Source organism: Phasianus colchicus, chromosome 5, assembly GCF_987193195.1.
Source record: "Phasianus colchicus chromosome 5, bPhaCol1.hap1.1, whole genome shotgun sequence".
Lineage (NCBI taxonomy): Eukaryota > Metazoa > Chordata > Aves > Galliformes > Phasianidae > Phasianus > Phasianus colchicus.
Window position 1 is genome coordinate 60,039,093 of NC_143440.1, and position 20,712 is coordinate 60,059,804.

Genomic DNA, 20,712 nt, shown 5'->3' on the forward strand with positions numbered 1-20,712 from the left:
TGCAGGACTTACATTTGGGCTGAGCTGCTTTGAAAGCGGCTGCTGAGCTCTGCTGGGCTCTTCAGCTTTATCTTCCTTAGAAAGATAAGAGAGCCCTCTGCATGCATGGAAATGGGGACAGGTGTACCTTCCCAGGGGAGCAGCTTTTGCTGTCTGCTGCCACTGCTGCAATTGGTGACAATGGGCACAGTTACCATCCCAGCAGCACCATGTATGTCTGATATGAAAATCACACACTGTAAAGGTAAGGTGGAGTGAAGCTTCTGAGGAATTCCTGTGCAGATAAGAAAGCTTTGCTTGAATTTCTGCCATAATTATTCATATGGCCTTAATTGAAGCCGTGAATGGGGAGTAAGGGCCTCTGCCTGCCATATTCCTTCCTACTGCAGGACTTCAGTCAGCTGGCAGGGAGCAGCTTGGGGGCATTCCTTATGGGGAGAGGGGGAAAATAACACCGTGGAAACCTGAGGAGCAATCCCTGCACAGAGCAGTGAGGTGGGAGCGAAGGAGGGCAGCTCTCTGGCCCTTTTCGGCCCATTGGCACCACTGCACCTTGCAGCACGTGAGTACAGCTCCACTTCCCTGCCTCCAAAGGAAAGATTGCTGGTGAAAGGGAAAAGTTAAAGGTGAGCCTTCTTCCAGTTGATCTAGCTCCCACTGAGCCCTCTGTGCCTCAAGGGCAGGATGTCCCTGCGAGTGGCTGCAGCCAGCTGCTGTGTGACAGCACACACTGCTACAGCAGGGCACTTCTGCTGAGGCCCCAGTGCTGCCCTGAGCTGTGGGTGTCCATCCCTGGAGGTTTCCTGGATGGGGCAATGGGCAGCCTGAGCTGGGGGCACTCAGCCCATGGCAGGGTTGGGGCTGTGAGGGCCCTTCCCACCCAGTTGTGCAGTGGTCCAATGGAGGTGGGTACTTACTGCCCCGGGCCCATCCATCCCAGCTGTAACCCCAAGAGCTGCTCTGTGTTCTGTGCAGAACAGACACCACCAGCAGGACAGGAGTGCTGAGATGATGGCTCATCTTTAGGCACTGTGGTACCACCACTCGTCCATCAGAGCAAGGAAAGTAACCGCACTCTCCTTCCCTATTAGACACAGTCTCTGCCCCAAAGCCCAGTGTTTCTCTGAGGATTTATTTACATATTTTACAGCGACTAAGCTCAGTAAAGTGCAATTGGAAGAGCAGCCCGAGGCTTTCAGCAGCCCCGTGTCCCTCTCCTCAGCTCCTGGTGGCAGTGTTGCTCTTCCCCTTGGCACAGAGGCTCTCAGGCAGCATGTGTGTGTCGAAGCCATAGCGCAGGTAGCGGTACGTCTCCTCTGCGTGCTGCAGGCTCACCTGGGCACCAGCAGCAATGTCTGATGGGGAGCTGCAAGAGAGCACAGGGACACTGAGCCCGGGGTGAGAGGTGGGTGTGAGGACACAGCAGGGACAGCCTGAGCTGCTTGAGGAGCAGAGCAGAGTTGAGCACAGCCCAGGGAGCTGCTGGGAAACAGGGAGTGCTGCAAAAGGAAAGGGAAGGGCACAGCAGCAGAGAGGTGGAAGCAGAGCTCATTGACAGCCACAGCCTGAAGAGATGGAGATCCATGAGGAACAGCACAGAGCTGGGGCTCAGAACTGGGGGGAGCTCGGGGAGTGAGTTCAGCACAGCCACCATCCTGAGTGTGAGACACTGAGAAAGTGAAGCCTCCAGAGCCCAGGGTGCTGGCCTGCTGTTACCTGTTCATCATCGTCCTCACGGAGCTGAAGTGGTGGCACATATTGAGAGCAGCCAGGTAGCTGATGTTGGGAATGCTCAGGTAGAAGTTGAGCATTTCCTGCTTGTGGCCCTCCACCTCTGTAGGCACACGGATGGCAGCGTTCTTCCTCTGCTCCAGCAGGGCCAGCTCCTTCAGCAGCACTGCTGTCTCCTCTTGGCAAGAGCTGAACAGAACCCGGATGCCAGCCTGGAGCAACGCAGCGAGTGTAGCATCATAGTGCTGTGTCCTCTGGAAAAACCTCGAGGTTTCCCCTGCAGGGGGCAATGCAGAAATCTCAGTGTGATTTAAGTGCTACGTTACTGTGAAACAGTCATTTACAAGAGCAAGCAGCCCAAGGATCCCCAGCTGTGAGACCTCCCAAAAACCAAGAAGATGGAAAGCTTCTAAAAGAAAGGAGGCTGGGGGAGTTGTGGGACAGGACTGACTGGGTTATGTGAGAGGGAGAGGTAGGAAATAACAGTGAAAATGTAAATTGTATGGAGAGATTCTTAGAGGAGGAGCACATCCATGGTAAGGGATGGGGAAGAGAACAGCACGGAGAGCTGAAGAGGTTTCACAAAGCTACAAAGGAGAATCATAGAATCATATAGAAGAAAGCAGTTGGTTGTGTCCAGTAATAAACGAGCAGCACTCCAGAAACAGTGTAATAAGAAGAGATGGACAAAATTGATGAAAATGCATCACTAATTAGTAGTTAGGTATCTCTGTGGATCTAGGTCAGCTTGTGATCTTATGACTGTACCAATCCTACAGAAGCTACAGGAGAGTTTCCAGTCTAATTTCAGTTCCACACACAGCCAGTAGGGCCAGGACCTGCCTGGAGCAGAGATCAGCGCATCCCCACACTGCTGCCCCACCTGGTTCCCCCAGGAACACCCACCTGGTTTGGTCCTGTCCTTCTCCACGATCACACACACTCTCTCAAACATGCTCTGCAGGCGCTGGATGCGCTGGGTGACTTTACTCCTGTTCACAGAGCTCAGCAGCTCCGACTGCAATTTCCTTTCCACTGCCATGCGGTTGCTGACAACGTAGTCGCTGCTGCCCAGCGAGCAGACCTGGACCTTCACCCCATGGACGGCCTTCAGGGAGGAGATGACATCTGTGCCAGAGGAGATCTCACGGCTGTCCACCAGAACACACAGTGCTGTGTCTCTGTCGGGCAGAGCTGGAGAGGCCTTTGTGGGACCCGAGGCATTCCCAGCAGTGTGCTTCACAGAGCTCCCCAGCTGTACATGCTGCAAACCAACAGGGTGTGTGAGACGTTACAGGAGCACAAGCACAAAGAACGAATGCCAGCTGAAAATGCAGTTCCCAAAAGTGATACTTAACATACATGGTATTCCACGGCGTTTGGAAAAGTCCCATTAATAAAAGTTTTTTAAAAGGTCTTACTGATATTGCAGCTCAAGAACAATTTCAGATAATACTTCAATCCCCTACAAAAAAATCTCCTGTATTAGTTGAGCGTCCAATTACTGAGCAGCATGCATGACAAAGCATGTGGTGTTCACTGCCACTGAAAAGTTCAACAAAAGCTGAATAATTTAAGAGACAGAGGTGCAGCAGAAAAGCGTAAGGGTAGGGAATACAGCCTCAGGCTGTTTTCATTTAGGAATCCTAGAATGGCCTGGGTTGCAAAGGCCCACACTGCTCATCCAGTTCCAACTCCCTGCTGTGTGCAGGTCGCCAACCAGCAGCCCAGGCTGCCCAGAGCCACATCCAGCCTGGCCTTGAATGCCTGCAGGGATGGGGCATCCACAGCCTCCTTGGGCAACCTGTTCCAGTGCCTCACCACCCTCTGGCTGAAAAACTTCCTCCTCATATCCAACCTAAACCTCCCCTGTCTCACTTTAAAACCATTCCCTTGTCCTATCACCATCCACCCTCACAAACAGCCGTTCCTCCTCCTGTGAACAAGTGAACAAGTATTTTAAAACTGCAATACCAAATTGTTAATTGTCTCGCTCTGCTACTGGAAATAGATCCATATTCCTTCATAGTTGTCAGACTCAAGAGCAACTGATCCCAAACTTTCTTAGTACTCTATTGGGTGCTCAGACCCCCTGCAAGCAGAAAAGCTTCCTGTGGCAGCAGCAGGGCTGGTATCAGAGCAGTGTGGGCAGAACCTCTTCTCCTCCCTCACCAGAAGCACTCAGCCCCATGCTGTGCTGCCAGCCCTCACAGAACAGCCCCAGGACAGGCTGCTCCTGCAGCACACCGCGAGGCAGGGAGAGGTCATTGCCAGCACCCACACTCACCTCAGCAGGAGCCAGGAGAGCCTCCTTCCCTGAGCCAGATCGAGGCCCTGGGTGGAAGTCAAGCATTTCAGATACCGACGCCTTCAAGCCCAGCAGCATCCCACTCTTACTCTCTGCAGACTGATGAGCACTGATGTCCCCAGCTGGTTTTTTACGTGGTACAGAAGAGACCGAAGGCAACGTTGTGAGTAACTCAGCGTTTTCCTGTTCTGCCCTGGAGCAATGTGATGCCATGCCCTTCTCATTGCTGACACTTGTTTCCTCCCCGCTGGAGTCACTCAGGACAATAATTCGGGATGGCTTCTTCTGCCCTGGCACTGAGCAATTCTGTTCCATCTTGGCCCTGTGGAGTTTTTTTCTTCGCCGAGTGAGGTACTGCTGTCTTCCATCACCAAAGCTCTCATTATTTAAGAGATCAAAGTTAATGCACATCTCCTCCTCCTCACTCGATCCGCTTTTTTTGCATATCTCCTCATCCCCCTCTGCAACACAGAAGCTGTCTTCTGCATAGGTCTCATCTTGCTCAGGGATCTGTGGGGGGAGAAAAACAAACCTGGTGAGAATGAAGAAATGCAACTTTGCTCTTCCTCACAGAGCCCCTGAGCTTCTCACACATCCACATAAGATTTTATTGGCTCAGGCTGGATATTAGGAACTATTTATTCTCTGGAAGAGCAGTGCTGCATTGGCACAGCTGCCCTGGAAGTGGTGGGTCACCATTCCAAGGGTGCTCCAGAAGATGGAGACGTGGGAACTGGGCATGGTGGGGTGGGGTTGAACCCACCTGGTGATCTTGGAGGCCTTTCCAGCCTTAATGATTCTATGATTTGTCAGCAGAAAGCTTTCAGGGAGTATCAACTGTAAGCAAGACTCACTAGCTAATAATACCACTGAAGAGGTTTGTGCTGCAGGCAGGAATATCATACTGCACAGGGCTGCAGGTTAATGCCACAGAAGCACACTCAGGACACGCTGGGTTTGCAGGAAAACTAGGCAGACTGTGCACACAGCACTACCATACAACATCAGCTCTGCACACACACAACTCGTTGACAGAAACACTTTATGGTGCCTTAACAATTTTAAAAAGGAAATGGAAGTTCAACTTTGCATCTTCAGTAGCACCCTGCCTCTGTGTGAACAACAAAGCCGACACTGTAAGCCCATGCTGGTTGGAAATTGAATTGCATGAGTTCTTGTCTGCTTGCAAATCATCAGTCAGTACAAGCTGAGTTTTTGTTCATCACCACCACTACCACTAAAGTAGTTTGTTCTCTTCATCAGTACAGACCTCAGTTTTGTTTTGCCAAAGATGAGATACAGACAGGAGTATGGGAAAAATAAATAAACTTTGGGGTGGGGAGTGGTAAGAAACCATCCCAAGCAGCCATTTTTCCAGTTCTGTGATATACTTGGTCTCTATGAAATAGAGGGAAAATTAAAGACTAAATAACAAAAGTGATTTGCCGTGTGATGTACAAAGGGTGCAGAACAGAACAGAACTGAATAGACAGTGCACATAGGACACGTCTCCAAATTATAAATGTGATAATATTTATATATTATAAATGCATAAATGTGAGCGTGCAGCAGGGCAGGAACCCACCTGGGGATCAGCTCTGGGGCTGCTCGTGCTCAGGACACAACGTGGCCTCCCAGGGCCACACGAGGGCTCAGGCTGCTGGAGGGCTGAGCAGCAGCAATGAGCATGGCAGTGAGAGAGAAAGCATGCTGCTTCATCTCCTCATTCTTTATCATCTGTATCTGGGGAGCTAACCTTGTCTCTTAGATACGCTGGCACCTATAGCTGGCTTGCCTGGATAGTGCAGGGCATACAGCTGGGTAGCAGCAACCCAAAGTGCTACACTTCTATTTGGGGCTGCTTCTTCCTGAGAATTCAGTACAGGACAGGAAACATCACGTGCAGAGTGAGAGTGGGCTTCTTGGGAGGTGCCAGAGGAGGACAAAGGGAGCAGAGAGGGAAGGTAAGCTGGTGGGCCTGGAGGAATCTCATGAGCCCTATGTGGCTCAGCAGTGATGACCACAACTCCTGCACTGGGATGGACGCAGAGCACCGGGCTGCTTTTGCTTCACACTGCTGACAGCTTCACTGCAGCCAATGGAACGTGTGTGCTTCTATCACAGAGCTTCTGCATGCTTTCAACTTGAAAATCAAAACGATGTCAAAAATCTTTTGTTAGGACTTACTATTTAGCAACAATAGGCTGCAAACAAGGTAGGACTGGGACTGAAATGCTGCCACAAGTAACCAAACCTCACACAGACAGCAACTGTTTGGCTCCATACCTGTGAGAAAATCTCAGTGCTGTTGAATTCCCGATGCACCATTTTGTATCTGTTCCCCAGGGCTGGGCTGCGCACGGACTTCAGGTAAACACCTCTCATCTCAGAGTCTGAATTAAACACAGACATTACAATACTATTAAGGATACATTTTTTCTTTCATTCTTTTGATAACTTCTTTTCCATGAGCCATTCCTTACAGCCTCACAGAATCACAGAACGGCCAGGGTTGGAAGGGACCTCAAGGATCATGAATCTCCAACCCCCTGCCACACGCAGGGCCACCAACCTCCTCAGTTAATGCTAGACCAGGCTGCCCAGGGCCCCATCCAACCTGGCCTTGAACACCTCCAGGGATGGGGCCTCCTACATCTGAAGCTCTCCACACACCCCCAAAGATCCCCCCAGAGCTCAGCAGCATTGTGCCCAGCCTGCACTTCAGGAGAGCTGCCCGAGTTAGAGAGATGCGTCCCTGCCTACAGCATGGGGTTGGAACTACACGGTCTTAAATGCCTCTTCCAACCCAAACCATTCTTTGATTCTAGGATTTCAGAGATTTCAGTGGAGGAGGAAAATCCTCAACAACATCAGGGAATCTCTTAAATGGCAACAGGACAATTCCAGCATGCAAATATCCTAGGGAGAGACGAGGTTTAGAACCACAGGGAGAAGTGAATCTTGGCCAAAACCAGCATCATCTCAGCTCTGTCACTGCCAACATCACTGCTTATGTTTAACATTGGTACTGCTATTTCACATCATGTTATAGACCTCTCTGTACAAGAAGACCTGCAACTTCAGAACTTTCTAAGTGAAATAGGAAATTCTGCTTCCATTTGTTCGTAATGTTGTAGGAAGGGTTGGCTGACTCACAGTCAGAGAACTGCAGCCTTAAAATACCCATTTTCCACTTTGCACCAAGCAATTGCACAGCAGAGATTCCTGTGAAGACTTACTCCACAAGAAACCCAAGAGAACACAAGCAGAAAAGGTACAGAGATGGAGAGCACCTCATCTACCACAGCTGAGGAAGTCGCAGCTTACAGCTGAGGCTTACACTGCTTACACAGCAAGTAGCTGAGGGCTGCACCTCTCACACAGCACTGTAACACCTCCCTTATAAACCACACATCACTTCACCACTCACCATTTAACACTTGTGTGACCTCTGCGTCGTCATTCAGGAATTGAGCAAGTGAGGAGCTCAGCTCCTTGTCTGTGTCCTCAGTCTCATCAGAAGAAACACAGCTCTCATCCTGCTGGGACAACTCTGCTTCTTCATCTAAGAACTGTCTTGCTGCATCCTGAAGAAGAAAAGAAGCCCCAAACAAATTTTCAGCGAGACTAATTCATTACTGCTACAATTAACTGATGTCACAGGAGGCCTCCCATTAAATGCTTCCATGACTCAAAAAGGAGAATCTGTCCCAAGGGAAGGTGATGGGAAGAACACAGCGCTCAGGGAAATAAATAACAGCATAACAGTGCACAGAGAGTGCTGACGGGTGAAGCTGGATGCAAAGTGCTGGCCAACCACATGCACTGTGCCCTGCTGCTTGCACCAGGTTAATGCTGCAAGGAGGGGGAACGGCTGTTTGTGAGGGTGGATGGTGACAGGACAAGGGGGAATGGTTTTAAAGTGAGACAGGGCAGGTTTAGGTTGGATATGAGGAGGAAGTTTTTCAGCCAGAGGTGGTGAGGCACTGGAACAGGTTGCCCAAGGAGGCTGTGGATGCCCCATCCCTGCAGGCATTCAAGGCCAGGCTGGATGTGGCTCTGGGCAGCCTGGGCTGCTGGTTGGCGACCTGCACACAGCAGGGAGTTGGGACTGGATGAGCACTGTGGGCCTTTGCAACCCAGGCCATTCTAGGATTCTATGATCCCTGACTTTCAGCATTTCCTGAGCCTTTTAATAGCCCTGCTTACACCAACTACTAAGCCTGAATGACAGGCATTGTTGCCCCTTTCCTAGCAGTATTTTGATTATTATGAACTGCACTGGAGGTCAGCACTTAAGGGAAGAACTCCCAGTGCTACTGCCAATCAGTTTCCATCAGTCTTACTTCTGAAAGACCATGAGAGGATGAACTGCAGCATGAAAAGCACTGTGCCACCAGAAACTAACAGCGTGGCCACAGTCAGGCAACAAGAATTTAGCAAGTTTTCAGAAGATCTGGAATCGCCATGTCCACCATTAGGAATGGTTAGATATGTTGATAAGTGAAAGAAGAGTGGAATTTCATGAGTATATATAAGTAACACACACGCTTTTTATGAGCCTGCTGATCTCACCAAAACAGAATCACAGAATGACAGAATGGCCCAGGTTGGAAGGGACCTCAAGGATCATGAAGCTCCAACCCCCCACCACAGGCAGGGCCACCAACCTCCACATTTCAGAGCAGCCCAGGCTGCCCAGGGCCCCATCCAACCTGAAAAATGGATTTCTGGTCTCCATAATGATTTTCATTCCAAAACATAAAGAACTGATACTATAGGAAAGTCTCCATAAAGAGGACTATCTCTAAAACAAAGTGGCACCAGGGGAGGTTCAGACCAGGTATTACAAAGCATTGCTTTATGGTGAGGTGCACAGACACTGGGACAGCTTGCTGGGAAGCTGGTGCTGCACTGCCAGGCAGTGTTGGAGGGGCATCAGGACAGTGCCCTCAGAGATGTGCTGTCACTTCAGGTCAGCCCTGCAGCATAGCAGGAGCATAAGAGCCTTCCAGCCCAACAGCTCTCATTCTCAGGCCATAACTCATGTAGATACACACGGTCTAGAATGAATGACTCTTAAACCAGTGCTTGAGCTTTCTGCCATTCTCATGTTTTTTTAAATCTGAATGCACACAAGTTAGATTTTTTTTCTTATTCCCACAATTTGAACACAAAGTTAAACATCATAAATTCTCTTTCAGTTTGTTTGGTAATGCGTGCTGCTCAGGTTCAGAGAGGCATTTCTCTGAACTAGATCTTGTGTTGCAAACATGTACACTTACAGATGTACATACAAGCAGGACAAAGCAAAGCAGCTAAATGCATTGCAACCTGAATGCCAGCTGCTCCAGATGTGTGCTTCAGCCCATTCAGAGGGACAAGGAATGCCTTACCTTACGTGTAACGTTGCTCCTGACCTTCTGACGTTTCACACCTCTCAGCTCTGCCTTGGTGCCCACTGCTGAGCAGCCCTTGCTGCTCCTGTTTGGGTTCTTGTGAAAATCCACGCTGTCATCACTGGACACGTCAGACTGGAGGAGAGTTTCACAAACACTTCAGTAAATAAAACTAAAGCAAGCCACCTTTCAGTCACAGTAATTCTTCAACATCTGGCATTTCCTAAGCAACACCAGATTACTGTAATTGATTACACATGTCAAAATGATGCTAATCGTTCTATGAAATGCAAAAACTGGGCCTTTCAGAATAGAACAGAAAAACACATCATTTAGGGTGAAAACTCAAATTAAATGTGGTGTGGACATTGTTTTGATTCCAAGTTTCACAGAAGGGTTATTTACTGCCTTTTACAAAGCTCAGCTCTCACACCTCCACCAATCCTCTCCCAAACAGCTACAGAGTCATCCTAGGAGACCCTGGGAGAGAACTGAAGGAAGGAAGCCCTCCAGGCTGAGGGAGCTGGGCTTGTTCAGCATGGAGAAGAGAAGGCTGCAGGGTGAGTTCATTGCAGCCTTTGGTACCTAAAGGGAGCCTACAAACAGGAGGGGAGTCAACCCTTGGAAAGGGGAGATAACTGCAGAACAAGGGGAAATGGTTTGAAGCTGAGGGAGGGCAGATTTCAGTTGGATGTCAGGGGGAAGTTGTTTGCTGTGAGAGTGGTGAGGTGCTGGAACAGCTGCCCAGAGAGGCTGTGGATGCCCCGTCCATCCCTGGAGGAGTTCAAGGCCAGGTTGGATGGGGCCCTGGGCAGCCTGGGCTGCTGTGAGATGTGGAGGTTGGTGGCCCTGCATTGTGGGGGGTTGGAGCTTCATCATCCTTGAGGTCCCTTCCAACCCAGGCCACTCTGTGATTCTGTGAAGGAACAAATGGCATTCGAGTGTGCCTTTGGGCAGAGGGCAGAACGTCTGTTCAATAACACTTTCCTACTGAGTGCAAATGGAGTGAACGCTTACAAGTACACTCCATAAATGAGTTTACATTGCTTCCCTTCTTTAGCACACAGCACCACTCACCACGCTCAGCGGATGTCGGCGCTTCCTGACGGCACGAACTGGAGATTCAAAATCACTGTCATTCACAACCTATGCAGACAGAAAGAAGAATAATTGCAGGGAGATGTTTGTTCTGACTTTTGACGCGCTCGTCATTTTGCTCCTCTTGTCTTTTCCCTTTTAAGACTCACATCAGGAGACTTCAAAACATTCTTTCTCCTATTTTTCCTCTGGAAAACAATCTCTTCTTCACTTTCACTGCTGGTTCCTACAGAAAAAAACAGTAAGCAACAATCGTAAGGAAATGTATTGTCCAGAGTGCAATATTGCTACAACTGAACAACCAAACTCCATCTCTCTTATAAAAGCACCTCCAGAGGAGATTGCTTATTGATCTGTGCTGCAGACACTGTTCTCTTCAGCCCTTTTAATCAAAATAAATACTCTCCAGTTGAGATGTACAATAAATCCCACTTTCCTGGAGATTCTCCGAGAGGAAATGATTTCCCCAGGCAGTACAGATACAGAGAATGGGAGGAGAAAAACGGAGCAGGAGCTGGGACATGTAGAGAAGCCCATAGAAGGTGAGTTCAAGTGTTGCACTTCTTGAGATGTTGTCATATGTACAACTTTGGATGCACTGCAACAAAACCAGAACTCACCAAACAGGCCCCTCTCTAATCATATTTCACAGAACTGCAGCCTTTCTGCTTTTCCCCAAAGAATTGCTTTTGCTGAAATAGATGAATATGATAAAGGGAGAGAATAGGATCTCCAAGCAGCAGATGAGTGGAGAAGAATGATGGCCACTTATGAGGTGCATTTAGTGCATGGAAATTATCAAAAGCACTTAAAAAATAAATAAATATTGTTCCTAAAACAGAGAAGTACAGGAAATAAAGTCAGAATAGATCCTACAAAGAGCTGATGTTTCAAATACAAGCCAGGGCATCAGCAGTAATTTTAGACAAGTCAGTTGTCATGCAACTACAAGAAAGAAACTCATCAGTAGAGCTTCTGTTCCTCAGGAACAATGATAGAAAAATGTGCAAACATGGACACAGGGAGTGGAGCACAGCGGATCTGGTGGTTATGAATAAGCTACTGAGAGGACTAAGAAATGGCTCTAAAGGCAGGTGTAGCTCACATGGCTGCACTGTTAGCATTTGTGGAGAGGTACCAGCAGTTTAATTCTGACTGCTTTCTCCAATATGTATGCATGCACTTCAGCCTCAGCTGGGTAAGCTAGAATGCAGGACATCTTACAGGAGGCTGAAGTTCTGGAAAGCCTCCTGATGGAGCCAGATTTGATAACACAACCACTACTCCCTTCTTCTTCCGTCTTAACCACCTAAGTCACAACAGCTAGCTGAAGACCACAGAGTCATAAAGGCAGGAAAAGAGCTCCAAGATCCCAAAGGCCAACCCCACTTCCACCATACCCACCGACCACATCTCCAAGGTTTCTGGAGTCTGAAAGATATTGGATTCAGCAGTATTTGCTTAAACGTGAAGCTAACTGTACTCTGAATTCCCTACCTTCAGCAGGAAACACACGTGAAGTATGAAGGCTGGTGCCTGCCAGGTGTTCAGTCCTTCCTCCAGTGGAATCAAGCGCATCCAAGGCTGAGCTCCCAAAGCTCTTTCTCTGTGAGTTTACACTGACTTTATCTTTAGGATGAACCTCTGGAATTTCCTCCCTGACAGCAGAGAACATGTTCTTACGAATCCTTTTGGTAACTTCAGCACTGCTAACCTTCCTGCCCGTTGGGGTAGAAGGTGAAGGAGGTGAGGCTCTCTGTGACCCACATCCCGTCCTGCCCCCCGACGTCTCCCCAGGCACTGCTGTGTCCCTCACGTTTCTGCTCTGCAGGGGCAGTGGTGTGGAAATGTTTCTTCCCTCTAGATCTTTGCAATCCCATTTTGGTGATGTTTGAATCCTGCAGCCATCGTTCAGAGGATTTTTACTGGCGGAGAGTTGCACGTCCGCACGACTCCCCGAGGCACTGCTTAATCTGGGGGTATTAACGGCATCCATGTCTTCTTCAAAGATTTCCTTCTCACACTCTTCAATGGAAAACCCCAGATCGAAGTTAACAGAAAACAGTTCCTGGGAACAGTCACACAGGTCACTGGTGTGCAGGACCTGCTCAGCCGCACTGCCGTGGCCCTGTTCTCCCCTGGGTGCCATTTCCCCCCGTGCTGCCCCATCACTGCAGGCTGTGTCCCCACGTGGGCAGCCCGGCCCTGAGGGCAGCAGCTGGGAGTCTGGCCCTGCAGTTGGCCCAGCAGTCTGCCTGCCTGAACCCGACCTGAGCAAAGGTTCCACGTCCACGGGTGTCGTTTCATCATTTGCTTCGTAGATGTGTTCATCCTCAAACAAATGCGCACTCTTCTCTTCATCTGTAGTCACATTTTTCTTGTCTTTTTCTAAATCTCCATCTCCTTGAACAAAGTGTTTATTTGAAGGGTTATTTGTGTGATTTGCTGTCAATCCCTCCTTGCCCAACAGACTGTGGAAGCTGCCACCCCACAGAAGCCTCTCCTCGGCTCCACCAGCAGCTGGTGGTGAAGATGAGGCAGGTTTTGAAATGCAGGTATTTACAGAAGCACTCAGGTCAACAGTGACCTCCAGCTCTGGACTTTCGGCAGGCAGCAATGAGTGACTGACTTCTAAGGAAAAGTCTTTGTCCAGCAGTTGCCTTGAATAACTCCTGCAAGACACCTTTGGAAGAGGGCACAGTGTTTCCTCATGTCTCAGCAGTTTTTCAAAATCTTCAAGTTTACTGAGAGGAGGAGGAGAATGTGCTAACAGCCTCCTCACACAGGAAAATGCTTCTTCTGGCCTAGAAAGCTCTTCAGAGGAGCTCACAAGCACAAATGAATCCACGTGTGATTCTGGGAGATAAAATAAGTCAGAGGACACAGATTTCTCAGCTGTGAAGCTGCTGTAACCCAAATCTGTGTGGTTCAACCCCACTGAACTGCAGTGCTTATCTAACAACCTGAGATCCTTCGCTGCTGCACTTTCACGAGTCACAGTACTTTCACCTTCATCACATAAGTCATTAAATTCATTTAAGTCAAATGTCACCTTCTCTATTTCCTCCTCCTTTTGGCTGCCCTGCTCAGCACTCTCAACCAGAGTGAGCCTTTTTGCTGAGCAAGGCTCTGAAGCATCGGTATCTGTGGGCAACTCGGGCTCTTCCAAATCCAGTCCAGGAGTTCTTCTGGGAGTCTTTATGTTTGTTGTTTTAAATATAGAAAAGAATTCTCTCTCATTATCATTTATATCAGGTACAAACGTTTTTTTTGTGTGTGCCGTGTCTCTTTTTGATGAGTGAGTCTTCAGAGCAAACGTGGAACTGGTTGTGGAAAGACGACTTTTATTCCTCTGAACATGGACGTCTTCAATCCGTAGGTGAGGCTGAAGCTCCAGTTCATAGCTGCAATCTCCCTAGTGGAAAACACAGTGTAATATTTACCATAAATGCAAAAAGGCCTGTGAGGATTTGTCATGAGAATATTTAAAACAAGTGAAAAAAATAACCTAAGGGTTACGAGAAAGGTAAAAAAAAAAAAAAAAAAAAGAGGAAATGCTTTGCATTTAAGGTCACAGCTTTCAAAGAAAATGCCTCGCTGCAAATCCATGCTTGAGTAGTCTGGATGTTTTAGAAGGATAGAAAATACCGTGCACAAATGGCACTACACAGAGCTGAGTGCACGGCACTCACTGCTGGGATGCACCTATGCAGCTCTCAGAACATAACAACAAACAGCTTCACTTTACCACCAAAGGTGCAATGCTCCTCAGCATAACACTAACAGTGAATTTAGAAAGGTGGAGGGAGCACAAGAAAGCCTTATTCAAGGAACACCAGAGCCTGCAGTTCTCTGTTCTCGTGGTACTGCTGTTCATAACTTGGCTACTGCATCAATGGCACATTAAGAATGTCTCACTTCTATACTCTGGACTTTGCTTTTCATAAATGCACTGAGCCAGGCAACCAACTAAGTCTTTAGAAACACAGCTGAAGAAAGCCCAGCAGCTTTGGCATAGCTCCCAGCTCCCAGTACCCACAGGAGGACAGCCTGGATTGGAAAGCTGCTTCTTACTGTGCTTCTCCCTCTCTTTTAAATTAAGATTGCAAAGTAAAGGCACTCAATCTCTAACAGGAAGCGTAAAGGCCAAAGGAGGCTCTGATAGCAATGGTTTCAAACACACTTTCAAAGTATTAAATAGAAGTTTTAAACTTGCTTCAGTACCAATTACTTTTTAATGGAGGAGTAATATCTAAAGACAAGGTATATTTATTTTCTAGCAGCTCAGTCAGAAGGATCCCTAGGCTCCTTGATCTTGCAATAAAACAAAGTACCTTTATACTGGATGAGAAAATGACGTATGATGTTACATGCTTTCTACACAATTAACAGTCTCCAAAAGTCTTCTCAGACATAAGTAGGAAAAAAATAAGGTCCTTGCAATCTTAAATTCCTGCACGCTCCTCACTGTCCCAAGAGAACATTATTAGAGAAGTTCTGCTTCAGCTTGTGCTGGCCACCACTCAAACTCCAACATCTTCCCTTTGCATCCCTTACCCTTCTGCCTTTCACTAACTCCTCACAAGCCAGACCCTTCACTTCCCCCATATGTACCCAAGCAGTGCTCAGGCTCTTCTCACATGGACACAACCCCTGGGCTTCACTCACAGAGAACACGACTCTCATTTCATCAACTGGTCTCTGCATAATGGAGCTGTTCTAAGAGATGACATCATGACACCAACATCACAGGACCATCTGGTCATCTCTTCCTAAGACAGGGGAGAAATTGGACTTGTTGGTTTTGAAGGCCTTTTCCAACATAACAGAGTCTATGCTTCTACAAAACGACACAGCCAGAGCTTCCACAGCCAGCATGCCTGCAGCTGCTGCCAGACTCCTTGTAGGAGTCCATCATGGAAAATGAGGCTGAAGAATGCTCTGAAAAACATTCCATCTATCCCACTGCACAAGGCCAAAGTCATACCTACATTTACTGCTGCCTGCTTTCTCCAAGAATGTTCCTAAGGACTGCCCAGGGCTGAGATTCCAGGCTGTCTTCCATGCCTTTGAAAACAGCTTCCACCCCAACACAGCTTTGGATACTCCTGGCTGCAGTAGATAAAGCAAACCATCCAGCATTAAGAGCAATGGTTCACTGTCAAACTATTAATACTAAAACGATAATAAATATTTATCATTTTAGATTTTAATACTAACTTCACAAGCAGGCCACAGAAAGGATCATAAGCAGGATGGATAATGAAGAATCAGTGCACAGGCTGTTTTGAGGTCGGGGCACAGCTGGCTACAAATCCTGTTTACTGCAGTGACATCTGTGTCCTAGTGATGAAGTACGTGGTTTCCATAAGGTCTGAACAGCAGAACAGAAGATCAGGGTGAAGGGACTCCACTGCTGGGGATTCAATGCTAGAGGGCCATGAAATGCCCACTCCATTCATCACAACAAAAGATGGCACTCGGTTGCCACACGCTCACTGCCTGTGTTTATCCTATCTGTTATAGATAAGCATTTAAAAGCCAGGATTCCTCACGAAGAGCATGAAAAGGAGATCCCTGGACTATACACTTTGACTTGTAAGAAGTCTTACTGCCAAAGCAGTAAAGAAAACAGTGAGTACAGAAAGGGGTAAGCTCCAAATGATTGCTTTCAGCCAGAACAGACAGACAAGATATGGAAGTTTTCATGTATTAACAAAGAAGAGCAGTAGCAAACAACAGACAACAAAACCTGGTCAAACTATCTTTATATATGTCCTCAGAGATTACGAGTTTGGCTGCCAAGGTAACAGTGCTGACAATGATATGTTGAGATCTGTGTAAGTAATGACTGAATGTGCACACAGCTTTGATTAAAGTATCCAAGCATTGTAGGAATACAACAGATATAACACGGATTAAAGACTGATTAGCTGCCAAACCATTAAGTGTTATTGAAACAGAAGCAGGCGATGCTCCTTTCCACCCAGAAAACGTGCAAGAGCTGCAGCTCAGCCCATTGCAGACCCTACACATCTCACATTTTTAAAGCAACCCAAAGTAGCACACAACTCAATTAGCTAAGCCTGCAGGAAAAGATGAGGGCTCTAAGTAGGGAAAATCGTAATTCAAACTGCAACTGGATCAGAGGTAAACCAATTAAGAGCAACTCAGAAAAAGCATATAGCAGAGGTGCTGTGTGTCAGAGCAACAGAAGACCAATACAGCATCCAGGGCAAACGCAGACACTGATTTCAGGCTTACATGCAGTTATGCAATTGTTCCAGTTCAGCTTAGTTCCACTTGGTCATTTGAATACTTTCTCCCAGAAAGCCTAATTAATGTTGATGGAGTGAAAGGGCAGAGTTAAATTTCTCACCTGGTAGCCTGGATATGTAGAACCTGTAGTACACTGAATGTTCTGAGCACAACCAACCCAGCACCAACTGAGCAGTGCTCTGTTGGCAGGTCATGCATGACACGGAAATTGGCACCTTGCTCATTTTGCTGTACAAAACCAGTGACCTCGCTTAGAACTACTGATTCAACATAGGAAACAACAGGCTTCCCAATGTACAAAATTAAAAGGACAAAAAGGAGATGTAGATATTTAAACATTCTGAAGGTTTTAATATCTTATGTCTATGCATCTTCTGGCATTTAAACATAAATATATTGCTAATGTCAAAGCTGAAATTAGCCTCTCCCTCCTCTTAAGCCACTTTCTGTGCATTTTCTAATGAGACTGACTGACATCTGCCCAAATCTCAGTGAATTTGCTATCTAGAAAAGAAAGATAAGTCTGTCAGCAGATAGGATATAGATTTAACAACTATAACTTCTTTAATTGAAAGTTTGATTAAAACTGTGGCAAAAGCAGCACAAACAACTGGCATTAACATCTTTCCTGATGCCAGACAGTAAAACCTATTTTCAAATTGCTTTGAGCTAGATCTAGAGATGAAAGGCTTCTGAACTTGTAACTTCCACCCTGAGTGTTGAATCCTGTGGAGTGAACGCTGCCAATGTATGCAGTCACTCAGGTGCATTTTCTGGTCAACTTAGGTTTCAGCTTGAATATTAGTAATAATTACAGCAACAAGGCTGGTGGTTTTCACACAGTACCTTTCATGAGCAGGTAGAACAGACATCAATGAGCATGTTCCATCCATGTGAATGACAAAAGTATGTATTTATCTCCATAGGGACCTCTAGGTCCTCTAGGGATCTCTAGGATCTCCGGGCCCAGCCCCAACCCGTCCCACAGTGCCCAGTGACCTCAGTGCCACATCCCCACGGTTCTGGAACACCTCCAGGGATGGTGACCCCCAACTCCCTGGGCAGCTGTGCCACAGCATCACTGCTCTTTTGGAGAAGAAATGTTTCCCAGTATCCAACCTGAGCCCCCCCTGGCACTACTTGAGGCCATCCCTCAGCTGCTCCCCATAAGCTTTGTGCTCCAGACCCCTCGCAGCTCTGTTGCCCTTCTTTGGACACACTTTAGAAGACTTCTGGATAACAGAGGAATCAGTTTCTCCTTCAGCAACTTTCGTGCCTACTAGAAAAGCTTCTCCAGATGCTCTGCAGGAAGAAATTCTGTCAAAAACATTTTGGGGAAGTTCAAGTTCGTTATACACAGCCAGAGACCCTTAAAATTACCCGTAGTTGATTCATTGCAGAAGTCTAATAACATAAAGACCACTTCACCCTGCAGCAGCTGTGCTCCTTCTCTTGCTGACACCAAATCATCACAGATGAATCTAGCAGTTCTAACACTGCCATGGTTGCAGGCAGCTTCTTTGGAACCAATCCACCACCAACTCCCTCTCTTACTGTCCCCACAAACACGTCCTCACACCCAAGCCACTGCCATGTCCCACAGCTCCAGCCCCTGCTGATCGGGGTGGCTGGGAATTCCTGACAGGGCACCATCTGCTCCCCTTCAGTGGCAGCTGGCTGCTGTTCATTTATCTGCTTATACTAATTTTACTGACACATCGGTTTGAGAGAGCATCAGGCTACGCAGCAAACACACAATAAGAGCATTAAAAACATACTTAAAAAGATTTATTAGCAAAATCAGGCTTCTGCACCCTACCAGTCTTGGATAGGTGTCAGAGGCAGAGTGGATATTTCAGAACAACAGAAGTGTCAGTAGCACAGACTGCTCTGTTATTTGACATCACAGACAGGTTATTACAGTTGACATTTGCCCTGTGACTTTCTCAGCCTGGGATGTCCCTGTGCTAGGTAGGGTAGAAGCACACAGGGAGCCATGGCTCGGTGGGCACGCTGGTGACAGGCTAATGGTTGGACTTGGTGATCACAGTGCTCTTCTCCAACCTTAACCAATCTGTGATTCTATGATTCTATAACTTGAACACCATTATTTAATTCCTATGGAAATACAGAGAGCAAACTCATTCCTGCATTTCCATACCCCTCAAAATATAAACAGCATCTTCAGTGACATTTGGTGTGTAAGAGCTCCTACAAGAGGCACCAGTGGACTACCACTCACCCTTGGAACTTAGCAGAGAAGTGCTTTGCCACATCAGCTTTCTGTAACAGCTCAAGGAACGACCAACCAATTATTTACCTACATGTTTTTAGCTTGAGAAACACAGCATGCAACTACTTCTTAAACGCATACATCTAAATGCAAAATTTCAGTGCACAGTGTTCCCTCCCAGAATCTAACCAAAGAATACAATGGAACAAAACAACACAAGTGAACAGCAGCCAGAACCTACAAACCAACATCTCCAGTATTGGAGATGCTCCAGAGGCATACAGTTATGGATGGTGTTATGGATTTCATGACACAGAATGCACACAAAGCTGCTCTTGCCTGTAGATTTAAGGCTGGCAATCTTATATATTAATCTTATATATTCTTGGTTTCACTATGATAAGATATTACTCTTTGCTTTCCAGAAAACTGAGAACATTTACTTCAGGTGGAAGAAAGTCCTTCTGGCCAATATGCCTGAATCTGGCCAAGGAGACTTTCATGCAGCACTGTACAGGAACAAGGAGTCACCACTGAGCACACAGGAACATCACCTCAGATCCTTCCAGGTGCCCAATCCCACTGCCCCTCTCACATGGCCGACACCCCAAAATCTTTTGCCTAATCCCTCTCCTGTTCTCGCTGTGAGCATAAAACCCCACAGGAGCATTAAACACAAAGCACCTGCAATTAAAGGTTGGAACCATCTAAACAAGGTCTTAATTATAGTTTGACCTCAAAATCATCTGGCAATAAGATCAGAAGAATGGATATGGCACAAATAAACTATTTTAATTGGAGAGCTGAGATTTTTGGTCTTGCAGGTTCTGCCTGGCAGCCTCACTGCCTAAGGACAAAGCAAACCCCCCTTCCCCATCACACTGTGAAGCACTGCTTTTCTTGGTTTGTTTTTTTTTTTTGCAGAGAAGAATGAGCAGGGACGCTTCTGCATCATGTCTTGTTGGGAACCCCAAGAGAAAGTATTTGCTTTATCTGTTTGCTGCAGCCTAAGCCAGATTTGGAGCCCAGGCTATTACAGCTGCCCACAGTTAAAACCAGCAGTTCCACAAATAGCTCAGTGTATCTGCCATGAGCATGGTAAACAAATACCATTCGCTGCCTTAAATTCATCCTTTGTGCTGGGAAGGAAGTTTTGCACATCTTAGAACAGTGTTTCAACCAGAAACACACTACTGCCAATGATGGCCTAAAATGCTGTCTGCTTCATGGCCCTTATTTGAGCCATTTTTAATCTCAATTCAGTATCTCCTGGGAAAAAGTCATCTGGAAATACCCTCAAAATACATCGGATTTAAAACACTGGGAGAGCATCTTCACGTTCTTTGGAACTTCAGGGTATCCCTGGAGCACTTTTCCCTTTGTCAGGAACTTCACCCCATGAATCACAAGGGCTCTCACACCCCCACAGCAATGGGTGCCCCCAGCTGAGGCTGCCCAGGGCCCATCCATGACCTTGGGCACCTCCAGGGATGGGGCACACACAGCTCCATCCATCTCCCACTCCACACACATAGCTGGGATTGTCCAGACGCAGCACCCTGCACTTGTTGAACATCATGATGTTTAGGGGGCCCCCTGGTCCCATATGGACACCACTCATCACTATCTCTGCACGGACACAGAGCTGCTGACCACAACTCCCT

The 20,712-nt window shown here is 47.2% G+C and overlaps 1 protein-coding gene across 1 annotated transcript in view; it reads right to left on the bottom strand.

Moving 5' to 3' along the window:
• Positions 1 to 451: 451 nt before the first annotated feature.
• The window catches only part of FANCM (FA complementation group M), a 61,141-nt gene continuing 40,880 nt past the window's right edge, over positions 452 to 20,712 (bottom strand). The window contains exons 14-23 of the mRNA XM_031602329.2: positions 12,034 to 13,951; positions 10,686 to 10,762; positions 10,516 to 10,584; positions 9,436 to 9,573; positions 7,470 to 7,626; positions 6,326 to 6,432; positions 4,019 to 4,549; positions 2,638 to 2,995; positions 1,717 to 2,008; positions 452 to 1,366 (exon numbers count right to left, since the gene is read on the bottom strand). Coding sequence (XP_031458189.2) covers positions 1,219 to 1,366; positions 1,717 to 2,008; positions 2,638 to 2,995; positions 4,019 to 4,549; positions 6,326 to 6,432; positions 7,470 to 7,626; positions 9,436 to 9,573; positions 10,516 to 10,584; positions 10,686 to 10,762; positions 12,034 to 13,951 — 3,795 coding nt within the window. The 3' untranslated portion in view covers positions 452 to 1,218. The remainder of the gene's footprint in view (positions 1,367 to 1,716; positions 2,009 to 2,637; positions 2,996 to 4,018; positions 4,550 to 6,325; positions 6,433 to 7,469; positions 7,627 to 9,435; positions 9,574 to 10,515; positions 10,585 to 10,685; positions 10,763 to 12,033; positions 13,952 to 20,712) is intronic.